The sequence below is a fragment of the Carassius gibelio genome, chromosome B12 (genome assembly GCF_023724105.1).
Source record: "Carassius gibelio isolate Cgi1373 ecotype wild population from Czech Republic chromosome B12, carGib1.2-hapl.c, whole genome shotgun sequence".
In the NCBI taxonomy this organism is placed as follows: Eukaryota; Metazoa; Chordata; class Actinopteri; order Cypriniformes; family Cyprinidae; genus Carassius; species Carassius gibelio.
In genome coordinates this window covers 9,579,750-9,603,790 of record NC_068407.1, presented here as the reverse complement: position 1 = coordinate 9,603,790, position 24,041 = coordinate 9,579,750, and the positions used below count along the sequence as shown (strand labels likewise).

The window sequence follows — 24,041 nt, the reverse complement described above, 5'->3', positions numbered from 1 at the left end:
ATTCTGCTGCCGTTTTGTGAAAGAGTAAAGTATGAGGCATTGGCAGGCTTCATAGGGCACGTTAAATGACTTCGGCAAAGATGACACCATCTTTCCTCTGCGCTGTCGTTTTCCCACCCTCTGTTTCCCTTCGCATTAATTAATTGAAATAGACACATATTAGACCCGAGCATCCTCAGTGCATCGCTGCTGCTGCTGCAATACGGGTTCAAAAGTTCACTTCACTCTCAGAAGGCTACGATGCTGCAGAAAATGCTGATATTTGCTCTCGCTCCGTCTCTCGCTCATTTGTAATTTCACTGTTTCGCCCAAACACGTTCTCACTTTTCCTCCAGCCCAGTATAGTGATCGTTCGGAAGAGATTTTCAACTGTTAATGTCGTATCATTGTCAGTCGGCCTATTCATTGTGCAATGATGAGTCAACAGAGCGTGCATCACTATATTCATCATGCATTTTCTTTCATTGGTTAGGAAAATATTGCTTCTGTGTTCGATATAATATGTCTCGGTCTAGTAAAAGTTACTGTGGGTGAGGAGAGGAAGTCTTCCATGATTTGCAAGGGATGAAATAAGCAGAATAGGAAGTCACAACCTTGAGTGTCTAATCTTCTTTGCAGCCTGTCAGTATCGCAGACAAATGGCGAAACGATTCAATGCTGTGGGTTCAGCTAGAGGTTAGCCTTCCCAGGTACCTACAGCACTCTCTCTCTCTCTCTCTCTCTCTCTCCTCTCCCCCTTACCCATCTTGCAAATGAGAATTTGATTTTTCTCTCCACTGGATTCCATTTCTAGAGATTGATGAAGTTTCGATGCAAGGCCCAGGTGGCCTGATGCTTTCATTGGGAAACAAATGAAAGCGTGTGTAGGTGTGTTCGCCTGTACACCCACAGGGAGGGAGTGCTGTTCAAATGTCTTCTATGTGTCTTTTTTAGTTTTAGCTAAATGCAGATTTGCTCTCCGTAACCGGTCTATTGCATTCTTAATATTTACAAATGCTTGTGGTTTGCAAGGGCATTTGTGCAGTGTTTTATGCTAGAAATGAACATTCACAGATTTCTTTTGTCTTTGTGTTTGCTGACATAATCCATTTGACGTTTCTGACTCTTTGAGGTCTGTTCTGCAGCAGCATTTGGAATGTTTTCGCATCTTTAAACTGACCAGATGAACTGTTTTTCCATGAAATGTCTTTCTCCATTATGATTTGTCAGCCTGTGTGTAGGTATCATTTATCTGTCAAAAAACTGAAAATATTATGCTAATTGCCTAATTTACCATATGTTTTAAATTGAGTGTTGAAACATAATAATCATAAAAGAGTTTTCCCCCACATGGTTCTGAATTTGAGTAAGGAGCTTCACGAGTGAGAGACTATATTTAAGTTTGGGAGATTTCTGGCTTGGTAATGCACATTACTGCAGTGTGTGTGATAAAACACAACCATTGGTAACCACTGAACCGAATAATTTTCATGATGACTGGCAGGGCCATGATATGACATACTTAAATGTACAACAGAAAAAAATCCTCTTGATGTTATCACAAGATGAGGATTTTCCGTGAAGTGATTTTTTGTTACAACAATGCCTGGCTGCAGTCCATAAGCACCTTGAGCCAATAAAAACACTTCAAGTTAACTTATCCTGCTCTCCTAAATTTCATAGAGTAGCATAAGATGGAAAATTGTCTCCAGATTTGTGTTGTGTATATAATAAATTATTTAAAATAAAGCACAAGTTTTGTTTTTATAAAGAGGACATAGCTCACATATGGCTGGATTAAGATTACAGATGTGTAACTGTTGGCTCTTGTAGTTCTACCATTTAACGGCTGAAGCCTTTGAACTTTCTATTTATTTACTCAAGGACACGCGCGGCGATTCTGCACTGTAGACCTATTCTGCGCGTGCTCCACAAAGACAGGCAAATTACCTTAAAGGTATTTAGAAAGTATTTCGAATGTGAATTGTTCGTTTTGGTTATTGAATATTGTTCTGATTTATGTATAGCCTACGGGCCTATCTTATTAAACTCTAAACGAATTTCTCAAAAATAAGATAATCCAGAAATCATGTAAAAAAACAAACAAACAACAACAACAAAAAATAATATATATATATATATATATATATATATATATATATATGCTAAGACTCGCAAAGGTAAAGTGAGCTAAATGTTTTATCATTAGCTTATTATTATTATTATTATTATTATTATTATTGGAAACGAAAGTTGTTTAACAGAATAAAAGTTAGGGTGTAGAAAGGAATGCAGTTAACAACGCCCCTGATGGATATTGTAGCATTAAAAATAATTATTCTGAAGACATAAACTCTCAATTCCAATGTGTAATATTTAGGCTATAATTTATATCTTAATTTGGGTACAAAGGCTATATGCAGCTATTTATAAATACATTGTTTAATCCGTTTTATGGTAGCTTATACTAAATTATAATTTTATTTTGTGATGTCTTATTTTTGCATATAGGTCGAAACGTTCCTGGTGACTGAATTGAAAAACCACGATCTTGAGTTGTTAACGAAGTGTATTTATTATATACTATGGTAGAATGAATTAATGAATAAAAAAATACTTGTAAATGTGAACGATGTCTATAATAGTTATAGGCCTATTGAAATCAGTTCAAGCGGGTATTTATTAAAACCTGAGAAAATAAATATAGCCTGTCATATAAGCTAAACATTTGTGAGAAACAGAGACAACTTTTATTAGGATGTAATTTAATTAATTTAAAATGTTTAATCGTTGTCATGGTCTGTTAGATGATGGAAGTGTTTTATTTAACTTTTTATGAAGTCTATAGGCCTAGTGAATTATTTTACAGTCAGTGTTGTCGTAGTTCAGTTTTCTTCAGAGAACACCATTCACTTTCACTTAACACGCGCCCCCTGGTGGACTTTTTAAAATTATCTTTTTCCTCAAACTAAAGCAATCCTACTGGTATTTACACGTTTTGTATAAACTAAACGACACTTTAAGGCGATCACATAGTAGGCCTAATATCGAATTTCATGTTTGTTTCTTCTGAATTGAAAATCTGGTTATTTTCACTCACTCATTCTCAGTTAAATAAAACAGACCCACAACAGCAGTTTTCTGGAGTTTATCAGACGGTCATAAATACCTGTGTGGCACACATGTAGGCTATGTGAGCGTTAACAAACACGTCAAACTTTACGACCGTGCTGCATTCCTAATGTGATCGATGCTCGATATCATGAATCTTGATTTGAGTTCCGCAGACAGTCGACACGTGTCCGCTGGCATATTTCATTGTTCATGCATCAAAACTGTTCAAAGAAAACCTAACAAACAAGCAGATAAGAGACGTAAACTAGAGAAATGCCTTAAACTAGTATTCCTTTACCTTTATGATTTTTATTTTTTACATATAGCCTATGCCTATATATTTAGGCTACCATCGAATACATCATCTGCATTCATATTCCTATTTTAAAACGTATTAAATCGATAGCACTAAGAGGGGGATTAGGACTATGTTTTGCTTGAACATAAGCCTATAGTCACAAGTATCCTACAAGAAAACATATATTTTTATTTTTATTTTATTGTTGTTATGTTACACAAATAATATAACTATTTCAATATTATTTTATACAGGTCTATTTTTTTAAACAGATGAAAAGCTGTGTGTGTGATGTTATATTTTAAATGAAACAAAATTAACTGCTTATTAAACCATCATAAACCATTGTTTAGCATCAGTTAACATGATCTAATGCAGTTATAAGGCAGAAGAAATTATACATGCTTACCTCTTTTTTTGTCCTGAAAATCCCTTATATTTGTAAAGACTTAAAAGGGTGGTGGTATATAATTTAGCACTGTAGTTACTTTCTGAATGGTTAAACTGATGTTTTTACAATTCATTCTGAAATACAACACTCCCGTCTCAACCCTTTTTTCTTCTCTCCATTTCTCCCCACATTCAAAACATTTGCTTGTGACAGAGTGCCTTGTAAATGGATCCAAAATGATATTGAACGGCTAATAGAAACAGCAGTAATGCAATGCTATATTTAAAAAGAATTAAATAAATGCCTGAATTATACACTCCAAAATATTTAATGCCACAATGTTGTCTAATGTAGTTTATTAAAAACATTTCATCTGTGTTTTATCTTCATTTAGTTAAATACAAAGGTATTAGATGAAGATCTGTATATGCATTGACTTTTACTTTCTTGTGTGAAATGAATGAACATCCTTTCATATTTTTTCCTTTTTTTTCTTGTAGCTTTTATTAAAAAAAAAAAAAATAGGACCCTGCTCATAATTCTGGTTGAAATAAACACACACTCACTTTTATTGTATATTCATGTCTAGTTCATTTTTCTTTGTGAATTGGCTATAACCGGCAGCACTGAATTTCAAGCTTTCGCATGCCTCAGCTCCACTAGTGTAAGTATATTTCCACATCTCGCCGAACTCATTTTTCTTTGCAGCCGTGTGTGATGATGACACTGCTTTCGAGTCATATCTTCTCTGGCTGTCGCACCCCAGTCCACCTCTCTGCCATCTCAGGATTATAGTATTTGCAGTTAAACTTTTGAATGGATGTCATAATATATGGGGGTAAAATTTATAGAGCTCTGGTCTCTCAATGGAGGACCCCCTTTGCTTTCCCTGCTCCTTGCCAGACTATAAATTTTCTTCTGGTACGGTGCGGCTCGTCAGTAAAGGAACAATGTTGTGGCACTAAAGCATGCTAAATGGTTTCCCACATCATGTGTGAAGCCCGCAATTGTGCCTTTAAACAGAGGCCGGCAAAAGGTCCATCCTGGAATCTTGTAAATAATAAGTAATACTGCAAAACTGTTCAGGGGCTGCATGATTTCAGGTCTCATGTTGTGAATAACAGATCCTTTTCATTCAAATCGAATCAGTTCTTGTTAAGGACAATTTAGAGAGGTGATGTTCAATTGAGCCGTTCACCTAGGGATCTCTCTCTCTCAGTCTTTTGCTCCCCCTCCCTAATGCCTTTCCATCTTTTTTTTTCTCACCCTCCTAATGTTTGCTATGCGCAGGCATCGCACAGAGGCCGCTGACTTTGCCTTTAATGAGGAAAAATGTGTCAATTTGCTGTTCTCTGTGTGCAGTTGTGTATTGGTGTGCAGTACAGGGGGGTTAAGGATGCTTGGAGTACTCCTTTTTTCTAATCAAGTGCTGTACAGGAGAGCGCAGTAATTCCAGTCTCTCCATCTCTCTCTGATCAGCATTCCTCCCTTGCCTCTCCCTTCAGCCCCCCAGGGACCCTCGTGCCTTCTGCTTCACCTCATCTCTGAGGTTCACGACGAGGTCAACCGCAGGCCCGTGTGTCCCGTACACACGGTGCATAACTGGAAGACATGGATAGGGCATCGATCTGATGCAGATTTCTTGTACTGTTTATATACTGTAAATACAGGCATCTTCTTGTCTTTTTGGCTTATTGCTTGATATATGACTTGTTTATTCATCAGTATATTTATTTATCAGCGTTGTGTGTGTGTGTGTGTATGTTTTATATACATTCCAGTAATTTAATAAAACTCTTAAACGTCCTCAAAATTAATATTCAGTTTCATACTGTACTATGTAGTATTTTAATGGCAAAATTCAGTTGAAGCATTAAAAATGAATAATCAAGATCTTAGTGTTTTATTTTTCATTTAATTACACAAATTAGAATAGTATTTTAAAATCTCAGCCATATCATGAAAATAATTATCAGTCTTTCTGTATTGAGAATTCTCTGTGTGTAAAATTTGGTGCATTATGAAAGAATGCAACAGTATGCAAATGTGATCACATGATCAGTTAGTAATCTTTCATTGACTCTTTTAATCAATATGTTAGTGGTCTTGACTTTTGTGGCCACAGTAAATCACTGTATTGTGTCGATGGTCGCATTCGGAAACATCAAGCTACACCTGAAGTCCAGGCATGCAGTCTTCCCAAGATATTTAATAATTTGATCAATGCATTTTGATAATAACAAATGCCATGAAGAGATAAACAGAGAACAGAGAAAAAAATCACACACATAACCTAAAAATACTATATTTGATGTAACATTTTGATCATCTGACCATGTCAGGCATTTAAAAAACGGAATAAACAAACTTACATTTATAAATCTACTTTTTGCCGCATTTCTGTCTTTGACAGGCCTTTGCATCTGACATTGCTGACTGTGCCCTGTCATTGACTTATAGCTACTCAACTGTGATGCTATTTAAAGGTGTTTTATGTTAACCTCCTCGGATCATTACAGCATCAGTCAGATGTTTATAGCCGGATCACCTGTGTGCTCATAACATCACCTGTGAGCACAGTATTTACATGTCGGTGAGGATGTTAAATGCACACAGAGCCCAGCCTTATTATCCAATATGAAAACCTTAAATGAGCTTATGACGAACGATAATTAATTAAATAGTATATGAGGTTGTTTATTCGCCACTCATTTGAGACCTGCTGCTCTCGCTGTCAAATTTTCCGATGTCATTGTTACAAAAAGGCCTCTCTGCGGAGCGAGTCTGTGAGGAGTGGCAGGCAGAGATAGGAGTAGTGTGACCTGGAGCTGTGCCTACCTCCATGTTGCAGAAGGAGTGGGAGGGAGGCTGGGCCGAGGGATTTCTTGGCTCCTCTGTATCCCGCCGAGCTCCTCTCGTGGCATCCGTCCCTGCTCTCTTGCTGCCGTGGCACTGATGAACGTTCCTCTGCGTGGCACGCTCAATGCCTCACTCCACCAATCTCACCCTGCCACATCGCAGAGGCCATGCCATGCATCACCACAAAGCGTCTAGCAGCCGCGGAGAGCGCCTGGAGGAGAGTCATTAGCTTTGTGTCGCTCCCTTTCTCCGCTCCCCACATCTCCACGTATTTGTGTGCCTCTTGTCATGAGTTACTGACAAAATCAAGCTTGGAATTGGACGTCTGCTTAGCGAAAACTAAATAAGTCCTCTGATGTATGATTCTGCACACATTTTGATGCTCCATTTTTGTCTGTGAATACTTCAGAGAAATTGATGTTGGTAAAGAACAACAGGAGAAAACAAAATAAATGAAGTCGGAAAAGGCCTAACAGCAAAAAAGCCTCCGAGAACGATGGTGATGTAACACTCTGAAATATTCATAAACATCCACAGCACGTTTTAAACGGAAATGATTGGCCTTATGCTAATTAAGGAGGGAGAATGCAAGGGGTGAGAGTTAAGAAACCTCACCGCTCTGAATAATTAAAAATGCAATTTATAGGCGAAATGAAAATCCTCAAGACCATTGCTGCGTGCATTTTTTACGTCACTTTAATAGTTCTACAGAGGTAAATTATTTTGTTTATGATGGATTCAAATGTGCATGTTTATAAAATCATGTAGAATCTAAGGAAACTGACAATGTAAGAAACAGGCAGAAATGTAACGGTTCGAGCTCTTTTTTTTCCCCACTGACTTTTTGGCTGCTTTTGTCCTCTGAGGCTTTTAATATATCAAGCTCTGATTGGTTTGAAAGAAATGGCTGAAGTTAAATGTTGCATCTGTTCGGCCAATCAGAATCTCGGGTTTCCTTGGAGACAGTTCAGAATAGAAAAACATGCCACTTTTTTTTTCTGTAGGTGAAATGTTTGGTTACACTGCTACCCTGTGGAAGAATCACGAATATAGGGACTGGCCAGAAGCACGCCCACTGTATTTTTGGTTTCCTCAGCAGGGCAGGTCGTAGGTTGTGAAGAATGACTGAACACAAATTCGCCATTCATTTTGCCATTGCTTAAGTCTTCGACCGCACCGTGGGGTCAGACAGCACGGCCTGAGGAAGAAGGTTGTCAGTAGGTGTGTGAAGATTAGAGAGACTGTTAATTGTACGCCATTCTCACATGTCCTCTGTTTATTCGGTTTCTTCTGAACTATTACCGGGGCTTGACCTTTTAGATAAATGAACAGAGGGGGATGTGGATGGATGAGGGGAGTAAAAGGTGTCGGGATGAAAGTGCACAAAGAGAAAAATGAACATAGAAGTGGCTGGACCGAGGCCTCCATTTTTTTCGATGATACATCAACTTACCCTTGACAAACAGTTGTATTTATGACGACGTAGATGTGGCCGTGTGTACGGAAAAGGCACATGTGTGTTCGTGAATGTGAGTGAGGGTCAAAGGGCTTCTCTGCGAGATGGTCATCTGTCTGATAAACTGGACACATAACATGACGAGCTACAGAGCTCGATGGTGATGATGTCACGCAGACTGGGTGCGTTTGATGAGCTGAGTCTTATTTATAGAGGCATTCGATTCTCCAAGCTGTTATATCCACCGCTCACATCACAGTTGCACTTAACGTTGTTCTTTTGACATTTTTTTTCCAGTGACAAGTTCAAGACAGCCCTCTGCACAGTTGACTGCATGACGCTATCTGTTTTCTGCATCGAATGGCAGCCTTAGCTCAAAGAGAAGACATGCCACAGAGATTACTTCGGCATTAGCGTGCAGGGAAGGAAGCATCTGCTCGTGTCTAAATGAGTTTTAAATAAGTCTGGTAGCGTGCCCAGAGGCCCACCTGTCGCCTACGCTCTCTTTTAGCTCTTGAGGTTTGAAGTTGATGAAAGCCTGATCGTGAGGGTGAGGATTTGTGTCTCGTTTCCCTGTTTGCAGCAAATTGTTCGCCTGCGCTGCCACTCTTATATGGCCTAGAAAACATGCTAAAAATAGATGCGTGGGTGCAGATTAAAGTGCAGCAAGCCCTGCACAAGCCTTTGATATATTCTTATTACAGTTGTCATCATATTAGCAGCGCCATAAGGGGCCCCGGACAATTTTTTATTGGTGGGTCGGCCCCCTCTTCCCTAAACCTGGAGGTTATACCACCTTACGATGACAGATTTTTTTTTTTAGCAGCGCAACAGCTCAATGGTATCACCTAAATATATATATTTATAATTTACATAATTAATAATTTGTATAATTCATAATTATTTACAAATGTGTGTGTGTGTGTGTGTGTGTGTGCAGAGAATTTGACGTTTATCCATCATCTGAAAACCAATAATCTTTCCATTGATGTATGTTTTGCTAGGATAGTACAATATCTGTCTGAGATACAACTATTTGAAAATCTGGAATCTGAGGGTGCAAAAAAAACAAACAAATGTATACGTGTATATACACACACACACACAGACACACACACACATAAAAAAAAAACACACATGCACTGTTATTCAAAAGTTTGGGGTCAGTAAGATTCTATTTTTAAAGAAATGAATTATTTTATTCAACAAGGACACATTAAATTGACCAAAAGTACATACATTGTTAAGATTCTATTTCTATTATAAAATTCAGTTTTGCCATTACAGGAATTAATTGCATTCTCAAATATATTAAAATAGAAAACAGTTATTTATAACTGTAATAATATTTCACAAGAGTACTGCTTGTTTTTTTTTTTATATATATATATAAATTCAGCCTTGGTGAGCATAAGAGACTTCTGTTAAAAGTATTTAAAAAAATCTTACTGACCATACAATTTTGAACAGTGTTCTTTTATACATATAAATAATTATTTTCATTGTATAAACAATAAGCATAAGTGTTCTATTTAATGTTTGAATAAGTGTGTTATTCATTTATATTGATTGCTGATGTTTTGCAGTTTTTGAAGAGATCCCTCTGGTGGCTGCACAGGACCTGAGTAACATCCTAAAGCAAGGCTACGTGGAGAAGAAGAGACGTGGTAGGAATCTTTCAAATCAAAGCAACAAAAGTCACATAAATTCCACAAGTATTTCTAATCTTTTTCTTTTTCAGATCACAGTTTCTTCAGCATGGAATGGCAAAAGCGATGGTGTGTGCTAAACAACACCATATTTTATTACTTCGGGAGTGAGAAAGGTATGTCCTGTCTTGTTTACTGACGACATGAACATCAAAGACAGAGATATTGAGAATCTGGGATTTTGTCTTCTGAATTCAGACAAGCAGCAGAAGGGCTCGTTTTATATTAATGGCTACAGTGCAGAGCTGGTGCCCAGCTTACGCAAGGACTCCAAAAAGAATTCGTGTTTCGAGTTGAGCGCTCCTGGAAGACGTTCTTACCAGGTTCAACACACTCAAACACACTCCCATTGCTCATTGCTGTAGCTGTATTCAGTCATCTTTTACTTTGACTTTTATCAACAATGATAGTTTTTCTCTGCAGTTCACTGCCAGCAGTCCCCGTGAGGCCAGGGAATGGGTGGACCAGATCAATTTTGTTCTTAAGGGTATGTGAGATATGAAATACATTTTTATTAGAATACATAACATATTGTATTATGCTGAATGCATCTTCATCTTGAGCCAAGCACCATGGTGATCATCTTGAGGTGAAAAGGGCAGTTTTATAAAAAAAAAGAAAAAAGGCATACCAATAACTTTCCTCCTGCCTCAGCCAATAAGATAGTCTCTAGACCTCCTCATGCAGCACGTCATTGAGCTTCTGAGTCCAACGTGCTTCAGGCTGCCTCCTCTTCCCCGTAGCGCAGCGCTCTTTACAGGAAATTGATTGGGATTTGCCCGGTCATCCTTTAGGGGCATCGATCTGGTCCTGCTTGGCATCCAGGCAGTGCGGATACGATAGCCTGTGTTACAGAGGCCAGTCACCTGCAATCAGGCCCTCACTTCATCTGAGACAGATCTGAGACACCCTCGCCACTCTAAAATGGGCTCAATGCGGCCCTCTGATTTGCGGGAAGTAATGGACACTCCTGAGATAGTTTTCTCCCTCCCCAACCCCCTTCGCACATGTACATACAGCCAAATGGCACAAGCATCATTTAGTATTAGCACTCTAATAATTTTCAAGCTTAACACTTTTTTTTCACCCCAGATTTCTGCACAGTGATACATTTCTGATATTATTTTTGATGAATTCTCCAAAGCTACACTGAGGTCCAAAAATGTGGGAACACACTGACAATCAATCAAAGTTGGATTTAAATCAAAATTCCAATGGTTTAAAAATAGTCGATTTATTTAAATATTTGATTTCCTGAACTGTTTATGTACTACTTTTTCGACAAAGCAAATTTGTGACATTGAATATTCTGAAATCATGCTGGATCACATGATCATCAGTGCAAACTTGTAGAGTTATTGTGTCTGGAGTCCCACTGTCATTAAAGCAAAATGACAAAACCAGAAGAAAGACTATAAAGAAAATAAGCTCATTCAAATTAAATTATGCAGTTAATGTCATTTGAAATAAAAAGCATTAAATTAGGAAATTGCAAAATAGTCACTGGTGGCCTCAGACTATTGGGACCCCACTAAGTGTAGATATTATTTGTCTACTATGATTTTTATTATTTTGGTGTTAATGTTTGCTTTCATGGCTTCTCTCCAGTATTTGGAGAGTGACTTGATACTGTAAGGATTAATTAAATTTTTTTTATTGAAATATAAGCATTTTTACTAGTGGTCTCAGACTTTTGGGACACCACTACATGTACGTTTACAACACAAGAAATTGGTCTTATTTGTCTGCAGGCATTTTCATCATTTAGATGTTAATGATTGTTTTTTGGCTTTTCTCCAAGATCTGAGCTCTAACTTCATCCCCTTTGATGATGATGAGGAAGAGGAGGTGGAAGAAGATGAAGAGACATATGATGACATTGAACGAGCTGCCACACCTCCACCACCACGTCCTGGGCCAGCTCCTGCACCGGTCACAACCCCGAATCTGGGACAAACCCCCCAAAGCAGCCGTGAGGAATGGAAGAGCCAAGCAGGAACTCAAGAAGATGAAGAAGAGGACGAAGAGGACATTTATGAAGTGCTTCCAGGTACAGAAAAAAATAATGATATATTTCATTGATCGGCCCTTTTAACAAAACAGGGTTTAATAATGGATTATCCTCATAAAAATACAAAATACAAAAAAATACTGCCATCAGTTTTTGAGGGGATTTTGGAACAGAGTAACTGAGGGTTTAATCATCAACTCTACTGTGTTGAATACCATCATTAAAAGCATATACATCAAGATCTGGTCACCCAGAATGATAGCAGGACCCTCAGAGGACCCAGTGAGATCTCTGAGGAGAAATACATCACTCTGGAGGGCTGTCATTTTCACCTTACTTTGCCATGTGTGCTGGGCAGCTGAGCTGGCCACAGATGGCGGATCGAGTGACCAACTCTCTCACTTTTCCGCCCTTCATTCATCTCTCTCTCATCTTCTTACGCCTCTCAGATTTTCAGTTTGGAAAAGTGCTGTGCAGGTCTTTTATGACATTGTCTAAAAAGTGCTGAATGTAGTGTGCTGATATATTAACTAATCTCATTAATCATTCAATTCAAACATTTGGGGTCAGTAAGATATAAAAAATATTTTTATACTTTTATTCATAAAGCATGCATTACAGTACCCCTATTATGGATTTTTGAAAATGACCTTTCATGCAGTGTGTAACACAGCTCTAAGTGGATGAAACCTCCTGCAAAGATTGAAATCTGAATGTGCACTGTGTATGAAGTTATTGTCTCTCAAAATAAAGAGTCGACTCTGAATCATTGAAACGAATAGTTTTAGTGTTGATGATAGTAAAACTTATTTTGGTAACACTTTATTTTACGGTGTCCTTGTTACACAAGTTACATGTACTTACTATTATAATAGCAATAAAGTCTGAATAATTACATGCAAGTAACCCTAACCCAAACCCTAAGGGTTAGTTTTTTTTTTTTTTTTTTTTGTAAAATCGAAATTTAACATCATCTGAAAAAGCGTTCCATTGAAGTATGGTTTACTAGGAAAGGACAATATTTGGCTGAGATGCAACTATTTGGAATCTGGATCGCCTTTAAAGTTTTCCAAAAAAGTTTACGGTACAGAATTTTCTAAATATCTTTATGGAACATGATCTTTACTTAATATCCTAATGATTTTTAGCATAAAAGAAAAATCGATCATTTTGACCCATAAAGTGGTTATTGCTACAAATATTCTTATGCTACTCGTGACAGATTTTGTGCTCACATATAGTAAGTACATGTAGTTAATTATTATCATGTAGTACATAAATGTATAACTACACTTTAACAAGGACACCTTGAAACAAAACGTAACCAAATACGTTCCAAATTTCTTGAGCACCAAATCAGCATATTGGAAAGATTTCTAATGGAGCATGTGACGCTAAAGACTAAAGTAATAGCTGCTGAAAATGTAGCTTTGCCATCACAGAAATTAATTATATTTCAAACTATTTTAAAATAGTTAAGTTATTATAAATTGCAATGATATTTCACAAATAAATGCAGTCTTGTTGAGAATAAGAGACTTTAAAAATACTTTTTTTTTATACCAAAGTGGTAGTATATTTATCTATATTATTAATTAACGCTTCAGCACTATCCCGGAAGTTAATCTAAAAAAATGTGATTTCAACTGAAACATTTTTTAGAATTGGAATCCACTAATTTTTCATTTTGACAATGCTCATTTTGAAAACTCTCTCTCTTTTTTGTTTTTTTTTGCAACAGATTCCAACACAGGTTTTAGATGTATATTTCACACTTGCGCACATGGTAAAGGGCTGCTACTTTACATGTTTTTTTCCCCATGCTGTTCCTGGAAGCTCAGGGCAAGCTTGTGCTGTGGGAAGTATAGGGTTGCTGGACGGTGGTTTTATCGGCAGGCTGACAGCGTGAGGATGGATGTGGGAGACGGAAAGCTGGGCTATCACTGTCACCTCATAGACCTAGAGGTGCCACGCCCAGAATCAATGCCTGTCTGCCTGAAACACACTAGCCATCGAACCCGGCCTGGCACCTCCCCTATAAATCAAACACGAGCTGGCTGTTCTGCCAGCACCACACATATTGTTTAATATACTTATAAAAGAGTTCAGAGGTATACAAAGTTGATCCAGAAGTCGAATTCGCATGGAAGGTGTAGCATTATTATGATGCCAAAAGATTAATGTATGTACTTGTTCTCTGTATTTCTATAACCTCTGACTATCTGTATTTTTCAGAAGATGAAGAGACTGACAATGTGGAAGAGTGGACTGAAAAGTCTGGTAAGTAGATCGTGTGTATCTATTAGAGAGGTGCTAGAAATTGAGTAAATTTTTTTTTTTTTTTTTTTATCTCTGTGTTTTAAATAAAGGGACTTCAGATTATGCAAATTATTACCAAGGCTTGTGGGACTGTGAAGCTGATGGACCCGATGAGTTGGCCTTCCAGAGAGGAGATCTCATCTACATCCTCAGCAAGGTGTGTGTTTGTTCCCTCAATCTCATACATAAATATACACACACACACACACACACACAAGGTCAGACTTTTAGTTCAGCGCTGTTGGCTGTGTCCTTGGTTGATTTGTTAGTTGAATCACTTTGCATGTATTTTGATTTTCTTTTCTCTTACCTTTGCTCTATTTATCTCCTCACTAATGATGAATAATACGCTGCTGGCCATAAGATGAGTCATATCGGTCAATACTCACTGACTTTCTCATAGCAGCTATTCATTTACTGTATTCTAAATGACAAAGCTGTGATGGTCTTCACTCAGTCAGTACATTCTCATTGTAGGATTTTATAAAGTAGGCCTCGGATTTGTTGCTTTTATTTCTACTGCTTTTTTTCTGTTGATTATTCTATATCAATCACACAATTTAAGAAATGAATAGCATATCAGCAACATGTCAGTTTTCTATCAAAGAAGTTACATTTCTAATGATTATTCTTACAAATATCCAAGAGAATTGCAGGTTACAAATGAAACCCGCTTTACAGCTTGTCATATAGACATAAGACCCCTTGTACATCTGCGGTCTGTAGACTACTGCAATACTGTGTTCACACAGGCACATTCTCAGTAATAGACTGTTGATTCATTGCTGTAGTTGTGTCTTGGAAAATTGAGTGATCAGCCAAGCAAACCACTTTATTTGGTGCATTCTCTTTAATCTATATATTTTTGTGTCCTACAAATGGGATGTTAGCAGGAACACATAGTGTAGCTGTTTCTTAAAGATACACCACTGAAAGAATCAATGTGTTTTAATTTTGCCTTTAACTGAGCTGTTATCTTAAAGGCATAGTTCATCCAAAATGAAAACACTGTCATCGTTGTGGTTGCAAGCCGGGCTGACCTACTTTCTACTTCGTAACGCACATCGAAAATAATATTTTAAATAATATCTGTGTTTTTTGCCCGTACAAAGAAAGTTAGTGCAGTTAGATGCTTTTTTTTTTCATTACATGGACAAAAACAGTTTAACAAAACATTCTTTAAAAATATTTGGTGTTCTGCAAACACACACACAAACAAAAGTTAAACACAATTGTTTTTTTTTTTTGAGGAATGTTTATAGTGACTTTCATAATATTTTTTCCATTCTATATAGGTCAGTGGCTACCAGCAGGTGTTTTTTTTATTATTTTTTTATTATTATTATTATATATATATATATATATATATATATATATATATATATATATATATATATATATATATATATATATATATATAATGTCTTCTTTTGTATTCAACAGAAGAAATTATCTAGAAACAAACTTATACAGGTTGAAATTGAGCCTGAAATCGAGTAAATAATGACACAATTTGATGAACTGCCCCTTTAAGAAAAGGGATGAAAGTAAACTATCCCTTTAAGAAAGAATTCTATTTTCATTTTTCCACACTCTTGATATTCAGTAATCACTGATGAAATGTATAGATATGACAACTAATGAACCCTAAAGACAGAATTAAATAACAGGAGAGCTGAAACAGATTTGATTCTGTTATTCAAAAAACAATGTTACATCCGCTGTGGTTGGTTATCAAAACACAGTAAGGATGTGCATGGGTCATTTATTTTTATCTCAGGCCATATTTCTAATTTGTGTAAACAATGAGTCTAACCATCTCAGATAACTAAAGCCTCTCTCTGATTTTGTCATCATGCTGTTATTATATTCAGACAAGTAGATTTATCAGCTCTTACTTTTAATCCCTCTGTGACTGACATGTAATTGAAATAGCTTTTATTGATGGCAGTATTTTCGAAATGGCTGTATGCACTTGTATCGCTCAAATCTAGTAGACCTCTTCGGATGTATTCTCAGACAGTGTGGGACTCCTGCTCTAGTTTTACGGGTGCTCCCCTGGAACGTTGACCTTACTGAGTGAAATATAGGCCGTTGGCTAGAACTCAAGCCCAACTCTAGCGGTCCCACTCATAAAGCAGTGGTCATAAAACCTGAGTGCATAAATTCTGCTGCACAGAGGCGTGGAGGGGAGGCCAAGTATATTTGTGTCAACACCGAGCGTAATTACAAGGTGATAAAGACGTGGAAAGTGCTAAATCAATTCCACTAACCAACAGGTTTTTGAGGCAGCGCTATGATTGACCGCTGTGAAGTCACAAATCAAAGAGGTCGACAGCCCTGTCACAGCACTGGTGTAAGCAGAGCGTACAGATTAAAAAAGGCTCTCTCATCAGTCTTTATTGATCCACCACTTACAGTGAATAAACAGCTATTCGGCTCATCTACACAAATCACTACACATATCTATAATATGTGGGAGCATTAGGGAGTGTGATAGCACATGCAAAAAATATTTCCTTCATTAGTGGTTATTTTTTAGTGAGTATTTTGGTGATGCTCAGAGATGGAACATGGAAATTCAATTTAAAGGGGTAGTTCACCATAAAATGAGAAACAGTCATTATTTTCTCCCCCTCATTCTAAATCAGTTAATTTTCAAATGTTTTTATTTTTATTTTTTAATCCATACAATGAAATGTTGGGCAGTAGCACCGCTAAAAGCAGCGAAGCTACTAGTTTAACTACATTTCTCAGTAGCTTGGTCGTAGCTTCGCTGCTTTCTGAATCAAATAGCTTTTCAGTAGCGAAGCTCTTTTTTTTACCAAGTAGTCCGGTAGCTTCCACACAAGCTACATTTTCGCAAGCATTTCTGAAGCTCAAACTAAAATCGGGAAATACAACTGCTAAGATCGCTGATCCTGGATCAGTATTGATGTGACGGCGCCACTTCATCTTGTTCGTGTTTACGGTGGATACCAACCAACCATCTTTATGATGCATTACCGCCACCTTCTGCTCCGGATGGTACCACTCCTTGGCCAGTCATGCCAGTTCATTATTTGATGAAATGATGGCATATGATGAGGTTGGAGAACAGTTAATCCCGAGGAGTGAGTCGCCGTGGCCGTACCTCGACAAGTACATGGCACTGACCGAGATAACAGAGAGAAAATATGTTTTCAGATGCTGCTTGTAAAAATGATCAGGGTCCAGCCTGGCCATATCCTACGTTTAATAATCTCGTACACACACACACACATACACAATCACAAAGTGTGTTTTTTTTTGTTTTTTTTGGTACTGTTTGGAGGTCTTGCATTTTGTTCTGCAAAGGCCTACAGTATATTAAGCATGCCCATGCAACAGGTGCATACACTTACTTGTGCGCACATTGTTAATTACATGTATTTTGATTGTTTTTGATGCCAAATTGATAAGGAACACAAAAAACAATTAAACTAAACAATTACACCGTCCTGCCTATCTGTTTGACTGACAGTTTAGAGCACTGAGATAGCATTGACTTGTAATAAAACGTGTTCAACATAAAATTTTATTTTAAAAGTAGCTTAGATGTAGCAAGCTACTGTTGATGTAGTTAAGCTTGCTACATTTCCCAGGGGGGTAGCTTCAGTGTAGTGAAGCTTCATTTACTGTAGAGTAACTGGTAGCTTAGCTCACTACATTTTCCAAGTAGCTTGCCCAACACTGCTGCCTTGTTATTCATCAAAACCCAACACTGAATTTCAGTACAGTCTCAATTTTGTTTTATTAAATTTTACTGGTGATTCATTTTAAGTTCATTTTGTGTGCAGTCATAGTAGTTGCACTACGGCTTGCTGTTTCCTTCAGATCAGCCTCCCTTGCCGCCATTGTTTCCCTGCTCATGCCGCATGGCTCCTTCGTTTAGAACACTTGAACATGAAATAGTGGCTAAGGCTAACATCCATCTGCCAGCTTTGTACAGCCTACTCGATCCTCAGGGCTGAAGAATCACGGCAGAAGGACATTTGGTGATGTTTTTCTTCCTGCTCTAATCACATTGCATGTACGCTACCTAACAAATGTCTCATTTTTGTAACTTTTGTTATTTGCATCATAGTTTGTTTGCTGTGTTCATTTTTTTCCCTACATTTGTTGAAGGAGCCGATGGAGATTTTTTTCTTCTTCGACCATGCCATCCTTCTGCATTCCAAGCTCTTAATTTATGCCCCTAGATTCAAGGTACATGACTCCCAAAGGTCAGACCCAACACATGCCAAAATTCCCACTGGGAACCCCCTTACAATCCTGGAATGAGAAGCAAAGAGATTTATTGCACTTAAAATGGAGGCAAACGTTTCCAGGACTCTTTTACATTCAAGCCCACCAATATCCCTTTCTTTCAGTTAGTCTTGGCCTTTCAACAGCATGTGCTTTACACTCTCACCATTAGGGGCTGTAAACCAGGAATGTTAGATGCCAGTCTAGACAAGGTCCAACCTAGTTTTAACATCCAGACGCTCCATCAATATGGCTGTGGACACTATGCCACCTTCTGGCTGAAGACTGCAAGGTCTTCATGTTTCAAACAGGGTTGCAATTCTAGTGGTTTTTAAAACAAATGGTTAATGGTTTGACTTGAAAACCTGGCTAATTTTGCGTTATGTTAAATTTATATTTTATGTCTCAAATTAAATGTATATTTATTAATATATTTTTACATTTATGTATAGTTTATCTATATTTTGTGTCTTAAACAGGCTAATTTCACATTGTTTTTATTTTATATTTATTAATTATTTTGAATTGTATTAATCGTTTTACTTGATTAATATTTGCATTATATGATTTTCTACTTTTAAACCATTCAAACAGCTCTTAGGCTGCAATTCAATCTGATAAACAAAGTTTATGTGTAATTTTCTCATGCTCCGTTGTGCAGGTTTTTACAGGTAGACATAAAGTGAATTAGCATATGAATGTGCAGTTCTCACAGACAAAACTGGGTGATTGTGACTGTTATCTCCTCCCTTGTGGGACACATCCTCGTAAACTTCAGACAGATGACTGCTCCAGTTGGCCTCCCGCCCAGGGGGTCAGTCTCCTACAAAATGCCTAAAGAAAAGGAAAAGGTGCCATAAAAGAAAAGGAAAATCCAGTGGAAATAGAAACTCCTTTTTGAACTCATTCTCACACACTCATCTAAGGACCTGCCTTCTTTGTGGCGCTGTATAGACATATTGAGCTTTCTATTTACCAGAAGAGGCATCAGGGGGTGAGTCTGGGGTTCTGGGGTCATGCAGAAGGCAACAGTCATCTCGCGGTCAACTACAGTAGGTCATTATTTAGCCTAAGCCAATAGTCCAGAACTGCACGGCTGCCCACCCCACCACACTCTGCATAATTATTATAAATGGGAGGCCACATAAACAGCCATCCTTACAGGCTCTCAGCAGCATACACAATCCACTTTAAATGCCTATTAAGTTTAAGTGCCATCAGTAATCCCCAAGTGTACTTTTACGATGGCAGATTATGTGGTCATCCACATTTTTACTCCATGTCGCACCTTCAAACGCCCCGGATTTGGGATTAAATAACGCCTGCGGTGTTCCCACTCCGGTTTATTTGACTACGCCAAACAAATATTAATATTACGAGTTCTTAATGGCTAGCTGCGATGAAAATGACATGCAAATGAAATGCACTGATTGAGATAAATTGAACGACTGCTGCCTTTGCTCGAGCAGCAGATCAATACCTGTTCACCACCTGCCGCGTCTGCTGTTTAGGACTAGCAAACAACGTGACGTATTGGTGTTTGTCTTTTGAGATGGCTGCATGAGTGAGTCCCTGTGCAGCACTGAGCGTGTGGAGCCGATGCTTTACGATGCGAGTTAAGGAAAGAGAAGCAGGAGAGAGAAGGCGGAGGAGGGGGTTGTAGCACCCGAGTGCCGGGTTCAACGGCGGGGCAATGAGAGACTTCCTGCGCTCCATCACTCCCAAGGCCTACCTCAGTCAGCTGGTGGCCAGGGGCAGAGGCCTCATGTCTCATTCTTATTACCATGTCTACTGCCTTCACGGTGTGTGTGTACGTTTCTTCTCGTATCTGGAAAAAATGAATGCACGCGGGCACCGAGGGAGAGTTTGCAAATAAGGGAAATGATTAAAACGCGATCGAGGAAGAAGGCGTGCATGCAAAGCGTGTCGTCTTAGAGGGAATTTATAGGGGACAGAGGAAGAAGGGGGTAATCTGTATTCTGCCGTTATTATAGACAAGAGTCACTTTTGAGCCTGTCGTGATATTGTTCAAGTTAAGCCACTCTTTTTTAAGGCATCATTAGCTGTCAATCTGTCCCCTGGTCGCTGGAGAGCAATAGGCCCATCTGAATACCATTGCCAGCCCGCCCCCCCTGAGTGCAAAATAAATGATATCAGTGGCACACTGCAGGTGTTGTCATGGCAACGCACTCTCTCGATAGCTCCCTGTGCCAACTCCGCCTTCCTCGGGAGAAGGTCGTGCGGAGGTCAGCGCCATCGCAGCGCCGCACGTCACTTTCACAGCAGCTGCCCACCAGACCTAGACCAAACTGAGACGCACCTGACCCTGTCCTGTTACAGAGAAGCTTCCCGAAAAGCCACCTATTATCCATGTCCCATGCGGTTGTTTTGGGTAAATCTTTATAACAACCCTTTCTACGGTCAGGCGCAGATTGGATGTCTCCCAAATGCCTCTAGCTGACAGATGCATTGCCGAAAAGCAGATTGCTAATACTGGGAGGCAGGAAAAATGAGGCAGGAATGTAAAGGACACGAGTCATCGAAATGGGACGGACTGCACTGGAATGTATTGACTCTCTTTCTTGTACTGCGTATGTACTCTGTTTGAACCCACAGTTACACCATGTTTAGGAGGGTGGGGGGTGGAGGAGGCATGTTGGATGGGAGGCGGTGCGGCATGAACGAAATGGCTTGATGAGCCATGGATGCACCTGTGATTACGTGGAGGATTATACAGCAGTTTGTTCCAGTCCTCGCCATTCTAGAGATTGGTGATATACAGTTCATCCAAACTGGTGATTTTCACTGCTTTAACATTCTGCTCGTGTTTGCCAGAACTACTGTCGATCTCTGTGTTGGTGGTGGGGATTTTTTAGTGACTCTTTCTGCAGGGTACTTTGTTACACCAGTAGGTTGCGACACACAACTCTCTGTTCCTGAATATATCAGTGTTTTTGAAAAAATTGATTTATTTAATGATTCAATGACTCACTCGAACAAGTGACACGATTTAATAAATGGTCCACATTTGTATGTCAATGAATCATTTACTCAATCAGTTTGTTCTGAAATGAGGGCTGCATCTGAAATACCATACTTCCTTACTATATATAGTAGGTGGCAAAAGAAGCATACGATTTACAATTTACCATCCCATGAGGCCATGGGAGAGAAGTTGTCAATAGTAGTGAAGTGACACAACTGACACTGGTAGGTCTAGTGATAAAAGGTGAATAAAGATTATAGAGGGTGATTTCGAACACAGCAACAAAGTGACATGCACAAGACGCTGGGAAATAGGCAAGATGTGAGCACAACAGTCAAGCATGTCTGTCTAGTACATTATTTCATAAAAAACAATAGAAAAGCTTTGCACTAAAATGCAAAACGCCCTGTGTGAATGGTCCCTTCTGGCAATGTTGGGTCTAAAATGAAAGCTTTTCGATATTAACTTCTTGTTTACTGAACTGTCATATGAGAACATCAATCTACACGTCTGCTATCATAGCTGCATGAGTCTCAAACAAAGAGCTCAAGTTCTTGTACTGCTACACCGAGGCGTTGATGCCGCAACGGCATTGAGCTCACCGTCCAGATGGAATTTATTCCACATAGCATCATTAAAGCGGCTCATCTGCATGGGCTGAGGACTACATTAGGCTCTCAGCACTGTGGGTGTGCTTAAAGAGAGGAAGGTAATTAGTTCCTACTCTCCTCAGCAGGCAGCGGATGGATGACATGCTCATCATGTCTAAATGTACAGTCTGTGCTGCCTGAATACTAAAGCTCTTAAAACACTTCAGTCTTTCACTATCAGTGCATCTCTTGTTCCTTAATCTCCTCATTTATAAACCCCTGTCCACCTGAATCTGTTTTCATTCATTAAAGGCCAGATCTGGGGCTCTCTCCACACTCTTACTCTGAAGAGCTTTGGCCTGGAATAGCTCTTAAAAGTATTTGAATTTGGAGAGGAATGAAAAAAAACAAAACACGGAGCTTCAGCAGAAGAATAGAGATTTCCCCGCTTCACTTGAAGAATCTAAGAACCAATGTAATCCAAACACTATTAAACTAGTCCCCATACTTATGCCAATATCTCCAGCTGCAATCATTGTCTATAACTTCTATCAACGGATTCATCACACACTTCTTTAATCATAATAGAAATTGGTGAATCGGTGTTTCAAAATTTGAAATAACATTTATATTTGCATTCGAATGGGTGGTGCATGACATTTTGTTACATCCTGATACTTTGTTTTTATGTGCAGTTTTAAAGCCCTGATGATCCATACAACTAGTTAAACATTCTTAAGAACAGCATAAGTACCTTCTCTCGCCGCAGCATTTCATTTTTCTGTGATTCCAGATATGAAAATGTTCATAACACATGCATCAGTTCCTAAGTGGCTAAGCTTAATGTTCCTATGACAGACGACTGAATATAAATACAGAGTGAACATATTTGGACACAATACATATGTAAAAATGACTAAGAAGAGTTAGTCTACTATAATGGCTTTATTTCTTTTATTTTGTATCAAATACAATGAAATTCATCCAATGTATTACCTTTGAAGTATATCAGTTGAAAAATAATTGTACGCCGGTGTCTAATGATCATCGACAAAATCCTCACACAAATCTGTTTTTCTGTTTAAACTAGGAATATAACATCCATGGATGGTGGATTGGAGAGCTGGATGGTGCTATTGGCATAGTCCCCAAGGAGTTTTTACATCCTGCTTATATTTTATGAGGTACTTACATTCACTGGTTCATTCGACATGATTATTTAGTTTATGCATAAACAAGAACAAAGAAACTCAACTTAAACTGAGAGTGAGAAATTGTCTAACTGTCATATTGTCTCTATCAATAAACGTTACCACTGTTTTAAAGTTTCTAAAGTTTTTTAAAATCGCTTCAACATTAAAACCAATTCCTCCATGCTGACACCTGCTGGAAATTATTGCAACTTCAAAGAAATGGCAGCATTATTTTAGACCCACACATTTAGAGTATATTATTCAAACTGGCGTTAAATATGTTTTCTCTTCTAGGTTTGCTTTTCGTGATCGGGATCACAGAATGTTCAGTGTTATAACACTTCAACACCTGTCATGGTTTGGAAACTGTCAATGATTAGATTAGCATGTAAATTCAATTAAAACTGCATTTTAGTCTATTACTAGAACCTAATTCCTGAGATCAAATCAGGTTTTATTTTTTTTTTTTTGTATATAAAAGCCTTTTATATATATATATTGCATGATTAGTGTACACTAAGAGGCTTGTCTAAATCTGTCATGGTTTTCCGATTTGTTCAAACATAAGCCACATTTCTGCAAATGAAAAAAAAAATTGTAGAGCAAGAACTTCTTTTCAAACTTCTTTTTTTTTTAAATGTACAATTTAGGCCATAACTACAAAAAAAAACATTGTTATAAGTTATTATTTAGTAAGTTGAAAGGTCTTCTTAACTGCACTTGAGATTGTTTAGTTTAGTGTATTTTACTTCATGAAAATAACCTGTCATATCACAGTTTAAGTCAAATAAAAAGCCTTGCCACTTTGTTCTTGTGTACTTTTTTGTGTAAAATGTAACTACTAGTATTCATACAGGGACTGCTAATCAA

General features: G+C 38.1%; 1 protein-coding gene across 1 annotated transcript in view; it reads left to right on the top strand.

Moving 5' to 3' along the window:
• Nucleotides 1-23,979, top strand: part of LOC127968950 (src kinase-associated phosphoprotein 1) — a 29,589-nt gene extending 5,610 nt beyond the window's left edge. The window contains exons 5-13 of the mRNA XM_052570460.1: nucleotides 9,684-9,764; nucleotides 9,839-9,922; nucleotides 10,005-10,129; nucleotides 10,230-10,293; nucleotides 11,608-11,856; nucleotides 14,053-14,097; nucleotides 14,187-14,293; nucleotides 23,069-23,162; nucleotides 23,466-23,979. Of these exons, the coding sequence (XP_052426420.1) occupies nucleotides 9,684-9,764; nucleotides 9,839-9,922; nucleotides 10,005-10,129; nucleotides 10,230-10,293; nucleotides 11,608-11,856; nucleotides 14,053-14,097; nucleotides 14,187-14,293; nucleotides 23,069-23,161 (848 nt within the window). The 3' untranslated portion in view covers nucleotide 23,162; nucleotides 23,466-23,979. The remainder of the gene's footprint in view (nucleotides 1-9,683; nucleotides 9,765-9,838; nucleotides 9,923-10,004; nucleotides 10,130-10,229; nucleotides 10,294-11,607; nucleotides 11,857-14,052; nucleotides 14,098-14,186; nucleotides 14,294-23,068; nucleotides 23,163-23,465) is intronic.
• Nucleotides 23,980-24,041: the final 62 nt, after the last annotated feature.